The sequence below is a fragment of the Lithobates pipiens genome, unplaced genomic scaffold, assembly GCF_037356315.1.
Source record: "Lithobates pipiens isolate NorthernLeopardFrog02 unplaced genomic scaffold, aLitPip1_a1.2 Scaffold_13, whole genome shotgun sequence".
Lineage (NCBI taxonomy): Eukaryota > Metazoa > Chordata > Amphibia > Anura > Ranidae > Lithobates > Lithobates pipiens.
The window spans coordinates 126,847,152-126,867,436 of NW_027507718.1; the positions used below are offsets into that span (position 1 = coordinate 126,847,152).

At 42.3% G+C, this 20,285-nt stretch overlaps 1 protein-coding gene across 1 annotated transcript in view; it reads right to left on the minus strand.

Annotated features, from left to right (window-relative positions):
* Window positions 1-20,285, minus strand: part of LOC143974309 (occludin-like) — a 99,463-nt gene that overhangs the window by 3,719 nt on the left and 75,459 nt on the right. The window contains exons 6-7 of the mRNA XM_077475538.1: window positions 14,887-15,058; window positions 14,443-14,484 (exon numbers count right to left, since the gene is read on the minus strand). Of these exons, the coding sequence (XP_077331664.1) occupies window positions 14,443-14,484; window positions 14,887-15,058 (214 nt within the window). The remainder of the gene's footprint in view (window positions 1-14,442; window positions 14,485-14,886; window positions 15,059-20,285) is intronic.

A 20,285-nucleotide genomic window follows, 5' to 3' on the forward strand; every position in this document is an offset into this window, starting at 1 on the left:
CTTTTTTTAAATGCATTTTCTGTATTTTTTATTTTTTTTGCTGCTATTCTGTTTCTCTCTGTTAAAATAAACCTACCATTAAAATTATAGACTGATAACTTCTTTGTAAGTGGGCAAAAGTGCAAAATCAGCAGGGGATCAAATACTTTTTCCCATCACTGTATTAATATAGTTGTCCAGGGAAGTGCCAAAAAGGCATTTTCTACAACATTTAAGACAAAGAGCCCCCTGCATATGTTAAGTGAGAAAACTCACTCTGGATATGAGACTTACAATATCCAAAAATCCATCAGCACAGTAGACTAGTGCATGGGCTTTAAAGCAGATATATTTTACCCGCTGTACTCTGCTGTAATTCAGTATTAGAAATATTCCTTCTCCTGCTGTATCTTTGAGATCTTTCTAACAGCAATCAGTGCTTGTATGGTGTATATGAGCACAACCCTAGCCGAAAACACAAAGAGAAAGAGCCGGGCCATGCTGCTTTACATCAGAATGTGGCACAAGTAAATGTCAGCATGAGAAAAAACAAAAAAGTGCAGCGCTAACTTACTAATCAATAACAGAATAATGGTGGAACCCTCTAATGCATGGAAATCTCAATAGACTTCAATATTACCACAATACCGTTTTCTGTGATATATAATACACATCAAACTGAAAATAAGACATACAAAATTAAACTTTGCAGGGATAGTGGAAATAATGCTTATCAGTGCAGCCTCATCAGTGCTCATCAGTGCAGCATATCAGTGTTGCCTTATCAGTGCAGCTTATCAATGCAGTTTATCAGTGCCCATAAATGCAGCCTCATCAGTGCCGCCTCAGTGCCCATCAGTGCAGTTTATCAATGCCCATCAGTGCTGCCTCATCAGTGCCCATCACTGCAGCTTATCAGTCCCCATAAGTGAAGCTTATCAGTGCCCATAAATGTAGCCTCATCGGTGCAGCATATTAGTACTGCCTTATTAGTGCAGCATATCAGTGCAGCCTCATTAGTGCCCCTCAGTGCAACCTATCAGTGCCCATCAGTGCAGCATATCAGTGCTGCCTTATGAGTGCCCATCAGTGCATCATATCGGTGACCATAAGCGCAGATTCATCAGTGCCATCTTAGTGCAGTCTCATCAGTGCCAATCAGTGTAGCCCCATCAGTGCCTATGAGTGCAGCCTCATCAGTGCATTATATCAGTGCTACCTTATCAGTGCCCATCAGTGCAGCTTATCTGTGCCCATAATTGCAGCCTCATTAGTGCAGTCTATCTGCGCCCATCAGTGCAGCTTACCTGTGCCCATCAGTGCAGCTTACCTGTGCCCATAAATGCAGCTTATCTGTGCCCATAAATGCAGCAGGGATCCTTACTGGACCTGTCACTGCTGCATGGGGATCGTTAGGAGAGCCGGCCCGTTGACACAGAGCAGGGATCTCCCACTGTGACAGATCTTGTAGGTGAAACTCCGGCCACCGTAAAGTCCAAAAGGTAAAATTCTGCAGGTTGCCCCCGAGAAGTTTGTTTATTGAGAACTGGACGGGTGCCCTTGTGTTTATTATTTTCCATACTGGTAAAGAAACGAGTTCAACTAAAAACTCACAAAACCTAGCAGTAATATATTGTACACACGGTCAGACTTTCTGTCAGAAAAAGTCTGACGAAATCATTTCATCAGATAATCCGATCGTGTTTGGGCTTCATCTGGCTTTTTTTTCAAAAATTCTGACGGACCTAGAAATAGAACATGTTTTAAATCTTTCCGCCAGAATCAATTCCTATCGGGAAAACCGTTTGTCCATATGCTATTCTGACGGACCAAAAACGACGCAAGGGCAGCTATTGGCTACTGGCTATTGAACTTCCTTTTTCTAGTCCCGTCGTACGCCATCGCATTCTAAACGAACGGACTTTGGTGTGATAGTGTATAGGCAAGTCCTTTTCAGCGGAACTCCTTCGGACAGACCGTCAGAGTTTATTCTGAAGGAAAAAATGGTCGTGTGTACGCGGCATAAGAGTTAGCCCTTGTACACACAGTCGGACATTCCGACAACCAAATCCGTCGGATTTTGTCAGAAAATCCGATCATACTTAACGTGATGACGTTATTTCGTTAGGACGGGACTACGTTCAGGCTAGTAGCCAATAGCTTTGGTCTAGGAATTTGATCTGAGCATGCGTGGCACTTTGTCTGATCGGAATTCTCTACACATGATCGGACAAAGTCCGATTGGATCATGTTGTCGGAAAATTTTATAGCCCAGCTGGAAAATTTGGTCCGTCGGATATTCCAATGGAAACAGTCTGATGGAGCCCACACACTGTCAGATTATCCGACAACACGGTCCTATTGGACATTGTCCATTGGAATGTCTGACCGTGTGTACAAGGGCTAAGGGAGTTAGGTGACCTTCTGTGACCAAGTGACTGTGGGTAGCAGCAAGGAGGACCGAGGAACCTGGCGGGGAGGCAACAGTGCACACAGGCAATGGCAATGGGAGGTCATCCAGTGGCTTGAAAGTGTGAGGAGCAGAGTCCAGTGTGCTAGGCTGTTCTAGTGATTAAAGGTAAAAAAGTCTTGAGTGTTACTAAACCCATAACAGTAAAATGAGTCTATGTCTACAGTAAAGCATGCTTGTTATACTCACTGTGGAACCTAAGGGGTTATTCCTCTGCATTGTGTAACAAGGTTGTTTGATCCTGTCTTCTCTGTTCTTCCCCTTCTTCCACTGTTTTCATTTCATATCCTGATAGTACCAAGTCTATGGGACAAGCTGCACATATTCAGTTTGGTGAATATTGCTAGAGAGTGTTGTTTTTTTCTTGGGAGATTGAATGTGATTGGCACAGGGCCAATCAGCACTGTCCAGGCAAGGGGGCAGGGGTCCTGCTTCATCATTGGACAGCCATAGGAGAATGAAAACTCCTCCTACAAACTTTAACCAGACACTGATAGTAGTCACAAAGCTGCTCTAACTGCTGATGAAAAAATATATTTAGCATTTTCAATTTACTAAAACAATTGCATTTCCATGTTCTGTGTACTGTGGGAGACCAGATATAGTGAATGCAGGGTCCTGAGTTTAGTCACATTTTAATTAAAAGGAAAAAATGGTGTTTGCTTTTATTTCTTTACCCATTTTCCAAGAACACTAGCATAAAACTTGGGTATTGGGGTTTTCTACCCTAATGAGAGCATTAGTGTTCTTGTGATGTTCTATTGTTGTTTTGTATTGTATTGCACATTGTTTAGATGCTAGCCGTCTGTTTTTAGTCTGTGTAGTCTTGTATTAATAAAAACAACATTTTATTAGTTCTATTTTATGTGTTGTCTGTCAGAGTCCCATTTAGGGGGTTTTCTTACTTTATCTATCATAAAACTGAAGCAGACTGGGAAGGGTTATACTGCCCCTTCAACTTTTTTTTTTTTTTACGCCATTTACGCTAGTGTTCAGTGGCAGCGTCTCAAAATTGCTTCTGACCCAGTTTTCCTAAATGAACAATTAAGGAAATGTTTTAAATTAAATATAATCAAGCATATTTAACAGGTTAATTCTACCAAACCTGGAATGCCAGTTTTTTCTCAACATTTTGAACAACTGGCTTAAAAAACAAACAAACATTTAAACCCTATTTTTACAAATTATACTGGGCTTGTACTACTGTTAATGATATTTGTTTTAGCAGATATAGTGTTTGCATTATTCAGTTTGCTTGAGAGAAACTTTAGGAAGACGGGTAAACACAATGTTTAACTTGGTCGGGTTTCTAAATTCTGTTCAGTCACTCTTATAAATAACCAGGGCTTTTTTTCTCAGAGAATAGGCGCAGGAACTCCCCTTTCAGAGTCACCCCTTGTCTCCGCCCTCTACCCACCAGCGAGTACTATCCCTTGGTTCCAGCTTCCTATCCACCTCCTAGCACCACCCTAGAATACAGAACTAAGTAACATTTGTGGTGCTAAGTTTTTTGTATGGAATTTGTCAATGATAACAAGAAAAGCAGTAAAACAGATCCCCTGCAGGCAGCAACAATAGACCCCCTCATTTGCAACAATAGACCCCCCCAGCAACAATAGACTGCGTGCAACAATATACCCCCGCAGCAACAACAAATCTCCCTGCAGCCGGAATCAATAGACCTTCCAGCAGCCAGCAACAATAGGCCCCTCTCTAAACAGTAGATCCCTCCTAGCAACAACTGACCCCCCAGCAACAATAGATCTCCCACACCAGCAACAATAGACCCACTGAAAAATAGTTAAAATAGCAAATATCCGTGCTTAGGAAAAAAAAGGAAACCTCAGCCTCCCCAATAAGAACACCACTAGGGGGAGTTTGGGAAAAATTATGTAACTCTAAAAGGAAAAAATGGCGCTGTTCAAATGTAACTGGTGTGTGTCATGTATGCAAGTGCGTGTGCACCGGGGAAAAGGTGAGTGAAATCAATATTAACTAAAACGCAATCAGGGCATATACAAATAAGTATAAAAATACAGCACTTTCTATAAAGTGCAATGTGCATATGAATAAATAGTAGAACGATATATATGTAAAAGGCCAGTATGGTAGCCTGAATTTATGGGAGGAGCCCGGAGGAGTAATTGATCAGCCCGTTCAGCTGTGTTCCTTATCAGCCAGTACGGTGGCCGGAATTTATGGGAGGAGCCCGGAGGGGTATTTAATCAGCCCATTCTGCTGTGTTCCTTGTCGGTTCCTGTGTGCAATAGTTGCTACGTCACAGATCTAGGGCCGACTATTTGAGACCGTTCGATAGAGTGAGTGAGTGAGTGCAGTGTTCGTGAGTTCCGTCTTCATTGAAGTCCTGTCTTCATCCTCGTGTTACAGTCGGTTTTTTGCCGTCGTGAGCGTTCGTGTATTGTCTGAGGCGCAACACTCGAAAACTTGCCGGTATCGTGCAACGCATCTGGTTCAGCTGTCACGGGTAGGGCTTCGGCTCCCATTTCTCATTTCATGTTATTTCATGTCACTAAACTGTGATCCGTTGAACTCACGAACCACTCACTGAAATGTCACCTTCGTATTTTCCGATATTGTTTCACGCATCCGTTACCCCTTAACATTTGTGCTCCTTGCTTCTCGAAAGAAGTCGCGGTCACCCGTTCGTGACACCACATTGAGCATTTCATTTCACAAACCCGCTATACCGACCAAATCACTGGTCTCTACTGAAACATCCGAATCGTTCGAATCATTTCGAAAATTCCCAATCAGATGTTCTAAATTCTAATTAACCGGCTCATTTCAATAATTGCAATCGTTTTAATCATTGCATTTAATTTCATTCTTCTCGAAAGAAGTCGTGGTCACTCGTTCATGACACCACATCGAGCATTTCATTTTCAAACCTCCCGCATACCGACCAAATCACGGGTCTCTACGTCCGAATCGTTCGGATCATTTCGAAAATTCCCAAACAGACGTTCTAAGTTCTAACTAACCGGAGAATTTCAATCATTTCAATCGTTTCGATCATTTCAATTCATTTCGATCATTTCAATCATTTTCGATCATTTCAATCATTTCATTTCATTTCGGTCACGAGTCGCGCTCCGATTCGAATCTAGTCGCATCTCTGATGCACCGATTCGCTCCGGTGTGCCCCAGTTGTCGGCCTCATTTCAATACATGCTCCAGTGACAGAATCATTCGCAGGTTCAGCCACGGTTTTCGATTCTTGTCTTTGTCATGGCATATCATTTCTGGTCACCGATCACGCCCCGTTACGAATCCAGTCGCATTATACCGATGCACCGATTCGCCTCGGTACGCCCAGTTGTTTGGCCTCATTTCTATACATGCTCCAGAGACGGATTCTTTACCGAATCGGTGGGCCAGTCGTTGATTCCGGTCTCTGTCATGGTGTGTCACTTATTACGCTCCGGTTTGAATCCTGTCGCAGTTATGTGCACCGATTCGTCCGGTGTGCCCAGCTGCTTCGCCTCATTTCAGTACATGCTCCAGAGACAGGGTTCACCGTTGATTCTTGAGCGCAGCCGTTGATCCCTGTCTTTGTCATGGGTATCATTTCGTTTCACCTATCACACTCCGACACGAATAGTCACGCCTATGTTCTAATTCGTCTCGGCGTCCCCCAGGACTGGCCTCATTTCAGTACATGCTCCAGAGTCCGTTTCGTGCTCAGTCGCAAAGTTACGGCATGGCGATTCGGGCCTCTATCATGGCGGATTCACTCATTTCACTCATCTCACTGTCACCTCCTGCACCTCGGTTCAAACCCAGTTGTTTTACAAATTCGGGTTCTAGACAGGGGGCCATGCTCATTTGGCCTCATTTCACTAATTGCCTCATTGCAGTACATGCTCCAGAGTCTGGCTCGCTGTCAGTGGCGCCGGTGACACGACCGAGCTGCGCTTCTGCCATGGCAGGTTCTCATCAAAGGCAACATTTCGTTTATGTTTGTTCGTTTCATTTCATTTCATTTTAAAAAAAAAAAAAAAAAAAAAAGGGGGGGGGAAAAATAATAATAAAAGAAAAAAAAAAAAAAGGGGGAAAAGAAAGAAAAAAATATATATATAGAAAAAAAAAATATATATATATAGAAAAAAAAAAAAAAACATTTCATTGTGTTTGTTTGTCTCATTTCATTTTATTTTATGTCATTTCGTTTCATTTCAAAGCTCACCACTCCCATTAGGAGTCACCATTTGGCCAGTTGTCTGTGACAGGTATGGAATTCTCAACTGGTTTTGCCTTTGTGTTTACGGGTCAGTCGAGTCCAGTAGCACCCTCCATGCACTGATTCATCTAGGCATGCCCCAGTTGTCTTGACCTCATTTCGTTCTGTGCTCCGCAGTTCCAACTCATCGTTAATCATAACATACCAATTCTTGTCTATATCACGGCAAACATTTCATTTATTTCATTTCACATATTCATCGCTTACCAAGTCAAATCCCTCAAACCAGCAACGCATTAATCCGCACCCGTCATTTCAGCCTTACGGGTATAACTAAAACAATTCATATCGGATTCATTTCATCTACTCCACGATCGTTTGGGTCGGATTTATCACATAACCAATTCATAGGATTCATTTCACACCTACATCCGATTCATATCGGATTCATTTCGCATGCATCCAAGTACAACTTTGTGCAAGCTTGTTGCTAGCACGCATCCAATCACAAACGTCCTGCAGTCACCGCAAGCACATCTAGGCATAACTCCCTGCAATCATGGCAGACTCACATCCAAGCATAAACTTCTTGCAATCGTTGCAAACACGCATCCAAGCATAGACTTCTTGCAATGGTTGCTAGCACACATCCTAGCATAAACTTTGCAGTTGTCACTAGCAAGCCCCAGGCACAAACGTAGTACTATCCTTGCTGGCAGGCAGTTCTGGCTGGCTCAGTGCATTGCTGGGTAAGGCCTGGATACTTTCCTAACGTACGTAGTATAACGGGGTGCTATATTGTAGGTAGGTTGATCCAGGGAGAAATCTGATTGCCGCTCGAGGGGTCAGGAAGGAATTTTTTCCCCTGCTGTAGCTAATTAGAGCATGCTCGGCGGGTTTTTTTTGCCTTCCTCTGGATCAGCTGTGGGGATAGCATTGGGTGTGTCAGGTTGTGCAATGTTGTTTGTCTAAATTGTTGATTTTGTCGTGGGCTGGGTGGACTTTTGTCTTTTCAACCTAGCTAACTACGCATCCTAGCATAACTTCTTGCAATCGTAGCAAGCACGCATCTTGGCATAACTTATTCAGTCTTTTCAGGTCATACTGCTCACAGCCCTGTGTCCGGACGTCTGCGACACCACCGAGTCCAGCCACCACAAACACATCTCCACTGACGTTAACTCCCTTGCTATCATTGTGAGCACACATTTAAGCGCAACATTTGCTATCACGGCTAGGCGTGCAACTTAGCATAACTTGTGATCGTTGCAAGCATTTTGTTGGCACTCAGCCACAATCATTTTCAGCGGTACTCATTTGGCCACTTAGCCCCAGTGACATTCTTTTTTTTTCATACGCCACTTGCCATTCCTGACGCTCATTCCTCCCGCTCGGCAGTTGAGTTCAGCTTCCGTCCTACACCAGAGGTCGAGTTGCCACACGCAGCTGGCTTCTTCTCGCAACACTATCAGGCTATATCTAGCCAGCACCCGACATTTCTATCCTTACAGGACCCCTCTAACTGGTATCCAGAAACATTAGCCCGTAGCTAACGCTAGACGCTTGCCCATCACAACTGCCATCTTTAGGGACATGTAGAACATCCTCGCATTCCAGTTTCCCCCTTGACAAGCTGACCCTATCAGGTCAGTTTTTCAAACACTTCACCCACACACAGGGGTATACCCAGAAGCAGCTTCAGTCTGTTTCAGGTATGCTCAGTTCTGCAATATGGTCATTCCCCAGGGTTGATCTTTATGTCATGCATCCTCGTCTTCCCCTCCCAGATTCAGGGCCCCTGTCAGACCCTTAATCTGGATGCCACGGATATTTTAATAACAAGAGGTTCCGTACTACGTAGATCGGTTTATCATGTTCATACCGTCCATCTCGCCCCTGTCACCCCAGCTAGTGACAGATGTAGCGACCATCACAGGCTTCGCTGCAATTTTTGGCCACCATCAGGCAACCAGCAGAGATTATTGCAAGATAGGTCTAAATCCCTAGCAGTCATGTCCTTCCTGGGTAGGCTGGTACAGCTGTCATCATAAATTCAGTTAAAGTTGACTATACATTGTTCCTGGCCTAGAGCAATCTCGTAGCAGATGCGCTGTCGTATCTGACTGGAGCCGATCCAGTGTCAGCCATTGTCCTTGGTCGGTCTCACCTAAACCCCGGTTTAGTACAATATCTACAAACAGCGACCAAACTCGTAAACGTCTCGCTTTCTCACAACATGCTCAACCTACCAGACGGCCTTGAGGGCCTTCAGAAATTCCGGACACACCACTCCTATGAAACCTCCAACATCAGGCAGTTACTGGCCTTTCCGTCATACTGTCATACCCAGCTGCCTATCCCATAACACTGTTCGGCTATACCTAGCCGGCAGGCAACATTTCTTGTCCTTGCCGGACCCCGCAAACCTTCATTATTCATGTCCCACGCTGGTTGAACCGTGCTTCGTGAAATCCAGGAAATCCAACCGATGGTCGGTGACAAATGCTTACCCGAACGGGTGACATCCTTAAGGGTATTCCGACCATCCTGACTATCCCTTCGTTTGGTCTCTCCCCTAGCAAGCAGCCAGGTGTTGGCCTACTACAGGTTCCTGTGACCTGGAAAGTTCACCTGCGGTAATCCAGCAGGCCGAGAGCTATGTAGACGCTACTTAGCCTGATACAAAGATCACTTCGTACTTCCCCTAGCGGTTTCAAAGAGCAGCAAGTAAGCTCCAGCGTAGACATCCACTTTTACAGAATCTGTAATAGCGGATCCCCAAACAATGTCATTGAATAGCTAGGCAGGTAGGAGTCTGCCTGCTTCACCCAGTACAGCCACAATCCTCAGGTGGAAATGGCTCAGGCATCTATTAATCTCACTCAGTGATCAAACTCAATCAATAAAGAGCAATTCCCTACCAGAATGTTTTTGCCCCCTTATTTTGGTATACCGTACGTTAGACCAGGGCACACCTTCAGGTCTGTTCAAGTGGTAAGTTTATGTTAGCCCTGTTTGTCATCGTTATACGTATCGGTCATAGGGCTCTGAACCATAAGTAAAAGGCCAGTATGGTGGCCTGAATTTATGGGAGGAGCCCGGAGGAGTAATTGATCAGCCCGTTCAGCTGTGTTCCTTATCAGCCAGTACGGTGGCCGGAATTTATGGGAGGAGCCCGGAGGGGTATTTAATCAGCCCATTCTGCTGTGTTCCTTGTCGGTTCCTGTGTGCAATACCCACCCTCCCATCCCCTTTTTAGGGCATTTCTCAAGGCATCATACTCCTCACAGAGTACTCATTTCACTTCATTTCATGTTCATTTCATTTAATCCTCATTTCTTATCTAGGGTATGCCCCCTTATTTTGGTATACCGTACGTTAGACCAGGGCACACCTCCAGGTCTGTTCAAGTGGTAAGTTTATGTTAACCCTGTTTGTCATCGTTATACGTATCGGTCATAGGGCTCTGAACCATAAATATATATATATATATATATATAAGAAAAACTCAATCAATTATAAAATGTGACCAATAGTGTACCAAAAACACCTTAAAACACAAACGTGTCTTATAAAGTCCAAAATATACCCCCCCAGCAACAACAAATCTCCCCGCAGCTGGCATTAATAGACCTTCCAGCAGCCAGCAACAATAGGCCCCTCCGTAAACAGTAGATCCCTCCTAGCAACAACTGACCTCCCCCCCAGCAACAATAGATCTCCCACACCAGCAACAATACATCTCCCCAGCAACAATAGACCCACTGCAATAATAGGTCCTCTCCCACAACAATGGATCCCCAGCGGCCAGTATCAACAGACCCTGCAGCACACCCCAACACCCCTTGCCTTCAGTTCTGGAGGTGCAGGAACTGCATTCCCCCACTTTCCCGCTGAAGAAAAATCCCTGTAAATAACAATATCACTCTTGTTTCTGGGTTCAGCCTTGGGCCTCCTAGTTTACCAGCTTGCTCACTGGACATAGGTACTGAAATTAACAATATGTAGGCTGGTAGACTATATAGATAAAATATTTTTCTTTCTTATTTTTGGATGGGGTGGTTAATCCTTCGGGAACTCACTGTTTTTGTGTATAACATTATCACATGTGTGAATGGGCTCCCAATGCACAGGAACAAACAAAACATGGATATGTAGCATTTTTTCTTCAGTGGTTGGTTGAATTGCTCTGGTGTGCTCCTATGCATGTGTGACAGAGCTGAATAGACGTTGGGGTGTTATTTAACCACTTAACAACCGGCCCATAGCCGAATGACAGCTACAGGGCGGTTGTTTAACTCTGGGAGGCCGTCATATGACGTCCTCCCAGAATTCCGCTCTTGCACGCCCCCTGGGACGCGCAATCGAGAGCATCCGTGACCGCCGGGTCCACAGGACCCTGCGCATCATGGATCACGGTCTCGTCGCGGCCGTTTACCACGTGATCGCTCCGTCAAATGACGGAGTGATCACTTGTAAACAAACCTCCCTCCCCCTCTCTGTACTGATCGGTACAGCGGAGGGGGAAGAGATCGGTGTCAGCAGCGCTGTGGGTTGCATCTGCAGTGCCCACATCGCTGCTCACCGAAATTTAACCCCTCAATTCCCTGCCATTACTCTGCATTACTCTGCAATACTCTGCATTACTCTGCATTACTCTGCAATACTCTGCAACACTCTGCAATACCCTGCAACACTCTGAAATACCCTGCAACACTCTGCAATGCTCTGCAACACCAGCCAATACCCTGCAACACTCTGCAACACCCGCCAATACCCTGCAACACTCTGCAATGCTCTGCAACACCCGCCAATACCCTGCAACACTCTGCAATTCTCTGCAACACTCGCCAATACCCTGCAACACTCTGCAATGCTCTGCAACACCCGCCAATACCCTGCAACACTCTGCAATGCTCTGCAACACCTGCCAATACCCTGCAACACTCTGCAATGCTCTGCAACACCTGCCAATACCCTGCAACACTCTGCAATGCTCTGCAACACCCGCCAATACCCTGCAACACTCTGCAATTCTCTGCAACACTCGCCAATACCCTGCAACACTCTGCAATGCTCTGCAACACCCGCCAATATCCTGCAATGCTCTGCAACGCAATACTGTGCAACGCCATACTCTGAGATACCCAGCCATAGTCGGTGATACCCTGCAATACCCAGCCATAGACATCCCCCCCCCCCCCCCCCGGCGCCCTCCGGTGCTTCTACCGTCTCGCCAATACGATCAAAGCCAGAATGTTTTTTTTTTTTTTCAGGCTTCCCAGCTTAGAGGTGAGATGCGGGGTCTTATTGACCCCATATCTCACTGTAAAGTGGACCTGTCATGCCATATTCCTATTACAAGGGATGTTTACATTCCTTGTAATAGGAATAAAAGTGATCAAAAAATTTATTTTTGGGGAAAAAAATGTCAAACTAAAATAAATAAAGTAAAATGAACAATAAATTCTTTTTTTTTAAAGCGCCCCTGTCCCCATGTGCTCGCATGCAGAAGCGAACGCATACGTAAGTCCCGCCCACATATGAAAACGGTGTTCAAACCACACATGTGAGGTATCGCTGCGAACGTTAGAGCGAGAGCAATAATTGTAGCCCTAGACCTCCTCTGTAACTCAAAACATATAACCAGTAAAAAAAAATTAAATCGTCGCCTATGGGAATTTTTAAGTAGCGACGTTTGGCGCCATTCCACGAGCGTGTGCAATTTTGAAGAGTGAGATGTTAGGTATCTATTTACTCAGCGTAACTTCATCTTTCACATTATGCAAAAATTGGGCTAACTTTCCTGTGTTTCTTTTTTTTTTTTTTAAGCACAAAACAGTTTTTTTTTCCAAAAAAAAGCATTCGAAAAATTGCTGCGCAAATACCGTGCAAGATAAAAAGTTGCAACAACCACCATTGTATTCTCCAGGGTGTTTGCTAAAAAAAACATATATAATGTTTTGGGATTCTATGTAATTTTCTAGCAAATAAATAATGATTTTTACATGTAGGAGAGAAATGTCAGAATTGTCCTGGGTGCTCCAGAACGCCTGATGGTGCTCCCTGCATGTTGGGCCTCTGTATGTGGCCACACTGTGTAAAAGTCTCACACATGTGGTATCACCGTACTTTACCGGGAGTAAAAGCAGAATGTGTTTTGGGGTGTAATTTGTGGTATGCATATGCTGTGTGTGAGAAATAAACTGATAATATGACAATTTTGTGAAAAAAAAAAAGTAAAAGAAATCTTGATTTTGCAAAGAATTGTGGGAAAAAATGACAACTTCAAAAAACTCATCATGCCTCTTACTAAATACTTTGGAATGTCTTATTTCCAAAAAGGGGTCATTTGGGGGGTATTTGTACTTTTCTGGCTTGTTAGGGTCTCAAGAATTGAAATAGGCTGTCAGTACTTCAGGTGTGATCAATTTTCAGATATTGGCACCATAGCTTGTGGACTCTATAACTTTCACAAAGACCAAATAATATCCACCAATTTGTACTTATTTTTACCAAAGATATGTAGTAGTATAAATTTTGGCCAAAATTTATGAAGAAAAAATTACTAATCTGCTAAATTTTATAACAGAAACAAAGAAAAATTATTTTTTTTACAGAATTTTTTGTATTTTTTCTTTTATAGCACAAAAAATAAAAAACCCAGCGGTGATTAAATACCACCAAAAGAAAGCTCCATTTGTGTGAAAAAAAGGACAAAAATTTCATATAGGTCCAGTGTTGCATGACTGAGTAATTGTCATTGAAAATGTGAGAGCACCGAAAGCTGAAAATTGGTCTGGTTATTAAGGGTGTTTAAGTGCCCAGTGGTCAAGTGGTTAAATGAATGGCACATAATGCAAGTATGTATACATTACTACATTGCACCCCCTCAAAAAAAAGGTGTGTTTCAGACCTAACAGTCTTTTACATTGTTAATTCAGGCTGGGTTCACACTAGCTTACAGCTTGGGGTCTGGTGCGTCCCTGTTCACTGTTTCAGGTGCCAATCAGGTCCAAATTTTTGCCTGAATTTGCACCTGAAATGGTCAAGAAGATGCATGCACAGGACCCTTCTGCAATTCGGATTGTGGCTGCCCCGGAAGTGTGTGAACCAGCTCCATTGATAGCCGGTCACACTCTCCTGTCATGCAAATTCGCATCAGTGTGAACCCAGCCTTAGTGTTACATTGACATGCCTTTGTGACTGCTCCCCTGTTCTGACATCAGACACTGTTCAGTACCTGGCTGCCTAACATTCACCACCAGCAAAAGGAACATGTCACAACTTTACATGTTCATACCTTGTTTAAGAAAAAAAACGAATTAATCCAGAAGAAGGCAATATATATATATATATATATATATATATATATATATATATATATATTATGGTTCATTTACATTTGTGTTGTATCAATCTTTAAAGGACGTTTGACAGACCATGAGGAGATATAATGTCACCTAAATTGTGCCTTTCCACGTTAAGCGGCAAAGATTCTTCAACATGGCAGAGCGAGTCCTGCTGAGGAAGACAGACTAACTACTTCTATCTGGCCTCTTAAACTGATTCAGAGAAAAACATTCGAATGGGCTTTAATGAAAGCAGCTATTTCTGTGCCATTTGTGCCAAATATTACTGCCTGAACTTAGTGTGCCCCAAAACTAGTATAAAACAAATGGCTAATTGCATCAAATCCTAATTGTGCATGTTTTACATTGTAAAATGATCCCTTTAGTAGAGAATATAATCACTAGGCATGTTTGATCTTACATGAAAGTGAGCCACTTACTCTTTTAAGGTCTTTGAGTCTGTTGTACTCCTCTGCCACCCCCTGCAATCACAAAGTAAAAAAGGTAAAGATACCAAGAGATTAGGATAGAAATTATACAGAGGTTTGTAACATCTCATATTCATAACCGTAATTACTGTAGGGCAGCAAAGTTCATCCATATATATGGATTTATGCACATTTAAAATGTCTGTACTTGTTCTGCAGTTGAACGGTTTGCGCTGTAATATTGGAGCGAACTGTGTTGTATGTTCTATGGTGCGCTCCCAAACCCCTGATGGAGCAGTTTAGGTACATTTTTGATAGGGTATAGTGTCAAGTGTCCTCTTAAGATGCTTACCATGACACCTAAACTGCATTTTGAAAACTACAGGTCTTTTTTAACCTTTAATTTTCTATGTACAGCTCTGGAACCCAATCATCTACAGCTGACTGCTGATGTACCTGGTACTGGGCAGTGCCATCTGTCAGTCCATCCAGCTGTTTGCTTAACTGTTGCAGTTGGGTGTTGATGTTGTCCATTTCTGCACACATCTTCTTGTACTTCCTGAGATCAGAATCAAACTCTCGCTTGTACTCCTGCCGTCGAATGTCTGAAGTGATGGGTGGATAGACACTATATAAAGAAAAATTCCATGGGACATTAAAGAACATTTTCAAATAAAATGCTGTGCAAAACTGTATACTTTTTTGCATGTATGTTATATAGTATTGCAGACACTTCTGAAATTCTAGAATTGGGTTCATAAGGGAGGATTCTATTGCAGATTTTACGGCTATTAAAGGGTAAAACCATTTATAACATTTTTACAAACAGAATGAGATCAACTTACCTGGCTAGGCAACCATTGTCCCATCCTCAGCAGCTGTTGCTAGGAAATGCTCCTCCTAGAGTTCATACAAGTCCAAATAGCCAGCACTCTATCCACATGTTAAAAATATTCATTGATACATACCAAGCTAAAACAAGGGTAGATCCGGCTGATGTGTTTTGGCTAATCCTGGTGCCCCTGGACGACGTAAGTTATTACGAAATGGTTAGGGCAGCACGACGCGCTGACGTCACCTCGTGCTCCATTCATTTATCCAGAAGGACGGGCTGTCTGTGCTCCGGCCGTCGCATCAGACTTTAGGCTTCTTTGATTACTGCAACTTTGTAAGTGTATTACTTCTTCTAATATTACAGATTTAGAAGGTTATACACTATATGGAGTGTTTTTAGTTTGTTTTATGCACCACGTTATCCATGGGATGCCCTGATTGCTCAAGAGGTGGCTGTTTCTTGGAGCCAAGTTGTAACCCATTACATGCCTTCCTTGATCCTCTGTTATAGGGGATCATGGTGAGAGTTTATTCCTGGTGTTCTGGTGGTGGATTCAACACAGCTTGCTGTTTCTAGAGTGTGAGAACGACTTCTTTCACAACTACATGGACTTTTACTTCACAGTGCACTGTTCTATATTAATTTGTTCATAATGTTTTGATTTTTGATTATTTCACTTTTGTGCACTTATCAACTTTATATGTGTTTCTATTGATGCCAATTTCCTTGATTCATTTTTTATGGACACAATAATGTCAGTTTTTGTTATTTAGTTCAATTGTGGATGCATATTTATTTTTGATTTTCAATGTATTTCTCACTTTTTATCAGGTCATATACAGGATCCTCTTACATTATTTAATTAATGGGTGGTTCATATATGTGATTTTCTGATTCTAGCTTAGAAGCATATGGGTACTGCAATTCTATTTTTTCTCATTTTATTTTTGTATTTATGGTATACGTAAGAAACGCTGCTCCCAAGCTATTGTATGGTTTGAATCAAGACTCCTAGTGCAGTTATTCATAGTCAAAGCCTCTGGTCTACTACCTCCCATAAATACTTCCCAAAATCAAGGGGTGGATGACAGGTAAATATGGACCAGAAAATCCATAGGTTGATGAACCAAAATTACATACAAACAATCTATAGCAAAAACTGGTTTAAAAAAATAATAATGCAACAATCAATAAAATAACATTCAGAATGATACTGTGGGAAAAGTGATTACACCTGTAATAACCGATTATTAACACCGTGTACAAGGTCATAAAGCATTATTAGACCCAGCTCCGGGCTCCTATCTCCCTATCATCCCTAGCTCCCACCTCCCTCTAACCTATTCTGCCAGATGTTTAGTTTTTCTTACCCAGTGAATTATAGCCACTTCTGCTTAGCAGCACTAGGGTTGTCGGTTTGAATTCCAACTGCGGCACTACCTGAATGGAGTTTGCATGTTATCCCTGTGCATGCATTGGTTTCCTCTGTGTACCCCAGTTTTCTCCCACACTCCAAAGACATGCTGGTAGGTTAATCAGCACAACTCTAAATTGACCCTAGTATGTGTATGTACATTATGTGAGTTAGAGACCTTAGATTGTAAGCTCCTTGAGGACAGGGACTGACGGGATTGACCAATATACATGTAAAGTTTTTGACAGCGCTATATACATACATGTAAAAAAAAAAAAATATAATAAATAGTCACCTAAGTCAGGGGGAGAGGGAAAGTCAGCGAGGGACCTAGATTGAGGGATCCAGGCCCCTCGCTGATTAGTGGCCTGTGAGAACCACTAATCCAGCGCCACAGATGGGCTTTCACTGTTGATCCAGTTTACTATCCTCTGCCCAATGTCAGCAGTCTTCTGGATCCTGAGTGAATCCTTCTGATGAACAGCTAATGGGAACTGTCTACACCAAACACGCAGCGATGTAGGTACCCAGATGGAGGACACCAACAGAAAAATGAACTGAGAAGAGAAGGATCTGTTCTGAATGAAAGCCTAAAGTAAGTGAAAACTGGGTTTTAAAAAGGCTTTTTTCAGAGGGGGGAAGACTCATCCCAGAGCTGAGCTTTAAATATTTCAATATTCGATAATTCAATAATCCCAACAGTAATTAAAGTAGAAGGAATTACCTCACAATACCTCACCAGTTATATGTTTTTCACCCTTAGCGCTGATCCACCCTGTATACATTTTGTAATAAATCACTTTCTACTGTTTTATTTTAATATTTTTTTTTTGATTTTAGAGCACCTAGCTCTGGTGCTTTTCTGTACAGTGACGGGTCCAACAACAGTAATGAATATCAGGGAGCTGTAAAGTCATCTCATCTCACCCATATTTACCAAGATTGTCACGTGCCAACCATAAACTGCCTCTCACTGTATTGCTATTCCCCACCATCAGCTGAACCATCTGTACTACCTGTCCCCCTCTATCAACTGCCCCCACGTACTGTCTGTTCCATAACCAACTACCCCTCCTGTACTGCCTGTCCACACCATCATCTGCCCCACCCTTTGTACTGCTTGTTTTTTTTCCTCCCACTGACACCTATGCAGGGGCATTTTTTTTACTTCCATTGACACTACCGACACAGGGCATTTTTTCCTTAAACTGATGCTGTCATTTCTACTTTCCCCAGTGACAGTGGTATGTTGTGGGGACAGTACAAAGACCTGGGCTTATGCGTTCAGAGTAATACAGTATATACAGTAAATATGGGTTGTGTTTATTAGTGGGGGTGGGATTTTATAAGTGTGGTTAAAAATGGACAGGCTCAGTAGGGGGTCTCCAGATTTCATTTTGAACATCTGCTCATTTTGTTTTATATATGTGTTTATTAATGCGCTGCATTATTGGTTAGGACTTTCCCCTTACTATACCTGGGGATTTGGGGACATGACATTTACAATGTATTAGGAGGAGAAAAAGATGCTGCACCTCAATGCCCTGTCATGGACAACGCCCCTTTTGCAGGTATAGCTATGTAAATTTTTTTTTAAATAAGTGCTTATACTGTTTAAATCCAATAATACACTGTTTCACCCTCCTCTGCACATGCTCAATTGCAGTTTTAGGCACTGCCACATTTGTAGAGACTGATCTGCTGACAGCCTTAGACCCCTTTCACACTGAGGCTCTTTTCATGCGCTTTTGTGCTAAAAATAGCGCCTGAAAACTGCTTCCCATTCATTTAAATTGATGGCTTTCACACTGGGACGGTGCGTCAGCAGGGCGGTGAAAAAGGTCCTGCATGCAGCATCTTTGGGGCAAGTTTAGAGCACTTTAAAAAGAGCCTCAAAAACGCCCCTGTCCATTGAAATTAATGGCAAGCGCTTCCAGAGCGCCGCAAAATGGCTCTTTTCCTTTTCTTTTAAGGTCACGTTTTCATGTGATCTCAAAAAAAGAACACTGCTAATGCCACAAAAGCGCTGCAAAAATTGAGCTAAAGCCCAGCAAAAGTTCCGCAAAAACGCCCGGCATTTTATGGGCAGTTTTTGAGCGCCTCAGTGTGAAAGGGGTCTTTAAAGCAGAATTAAATCCTCCTATCCTTTACAGCTAAGGAAGCTGCTTCTGTTTGATCTGCAACTGCCATGGTGCTGCACGTGTGATCAGTTATGACACCAGCCATTTGACGGTAGACATGTGCACTTACGATTTATTTTTCAGTTGATTTGTTTTTTGTTTTTTTAGAAAATTCGAAAAATTCAGAATTCGTAATTTCGAAAATTAGAAAGGAAAATCCGAAAATTTGAAAGAACGAAAATCCCCAAAAATTCTAAATAATAACTAAGTAATAATAACTAAATATTAAATTATAGGTATTGGAATTTCCTTTCAAATTTGGCTGTTAGTGAAAGTAACGAATACAAATTTATCTGAAGTTACAAATTATCCAAAATAAAGAATGCTGCATCTAAACAATTGGAACAAAACAAAATAATAATAATACCTTTTTATTATTATTATTGTTATTTATTATTATTAATTTGTTATGTTCCATTCATGTAGATATGGCATTCGTTATTACAGATAATTACCGTAGTAACTTCAGATAAATTCCTATTCGTTACATTCACAGCCACATTTTAAAAGAAATCCCAATACCTATACTTTAATAATTAGTAATAGTTAAGTTATTAATAGTTAGTTATTATTTCAGATTTTCAAGGTTTTGGGTTTTAGAATTTTCAGATTTTTGTTCTTATTTTCGGATTTTCGATTTTACAAATTGTTTTGAATTTACAAATTTCGAATTTTTTAATTTGTCTAAATTCGTGAAAAAAACAAATTTGTAACTAAACAAATTGCACATGTCTATTTGATGGTGTTTCAGTTTGGTTGAAGACACAAGCAAATGTGAAAGTTATTATTCCTGGCATTCCAGGAATGTAGCTGTTTTTTGAAACTGTTAAATCCACGGGTTTAGATCTGCTTTATGATTTACTGCTGTTCAGGGGCTCTGGGCTTCTGCAAAAGGGCAACCTCCAATAAGAGGGATCAAGAGCAATGCTGGAGGCAATTTACAGCACACACTAATGTATCTATGTAAACTACAATTATAAAGTACAGTGTTCCTCCAGTATTTAAATGCATTGCATGTCCCTCTAGTGCTCAGTGTTATTAATCGACATAATATTAATGAGCCAAGTTAAAGGGATTGCAGGACGAGTAGTGCTACAGACTGATAATTGCTTCGCATGACCCTGTGCCTGGACTACACATCCCAGGGGTCTTTGCTGCCATCAGAGAGATTGCTTGGAGGAACTGTATAAGAAGCCAAAGCCCTGCCCTGCACTTTCTTCCTCCTGGGCCAGATGCAAGAAGGATCGGTGCATGGAGAGAAAGGTCACGGCCTACCACTCTGTGTAAACATTCCAATCCGGATAAGAAGGGCCTATCACTGTTTGCTGTTCGTCGGACATCCATCCAGCACCACTTCAGTCACCTGCCAATCTTTGTTCTACGATTCGCATCAGGAGATCAGAAAGGCTGATCCACTGCACGTGTG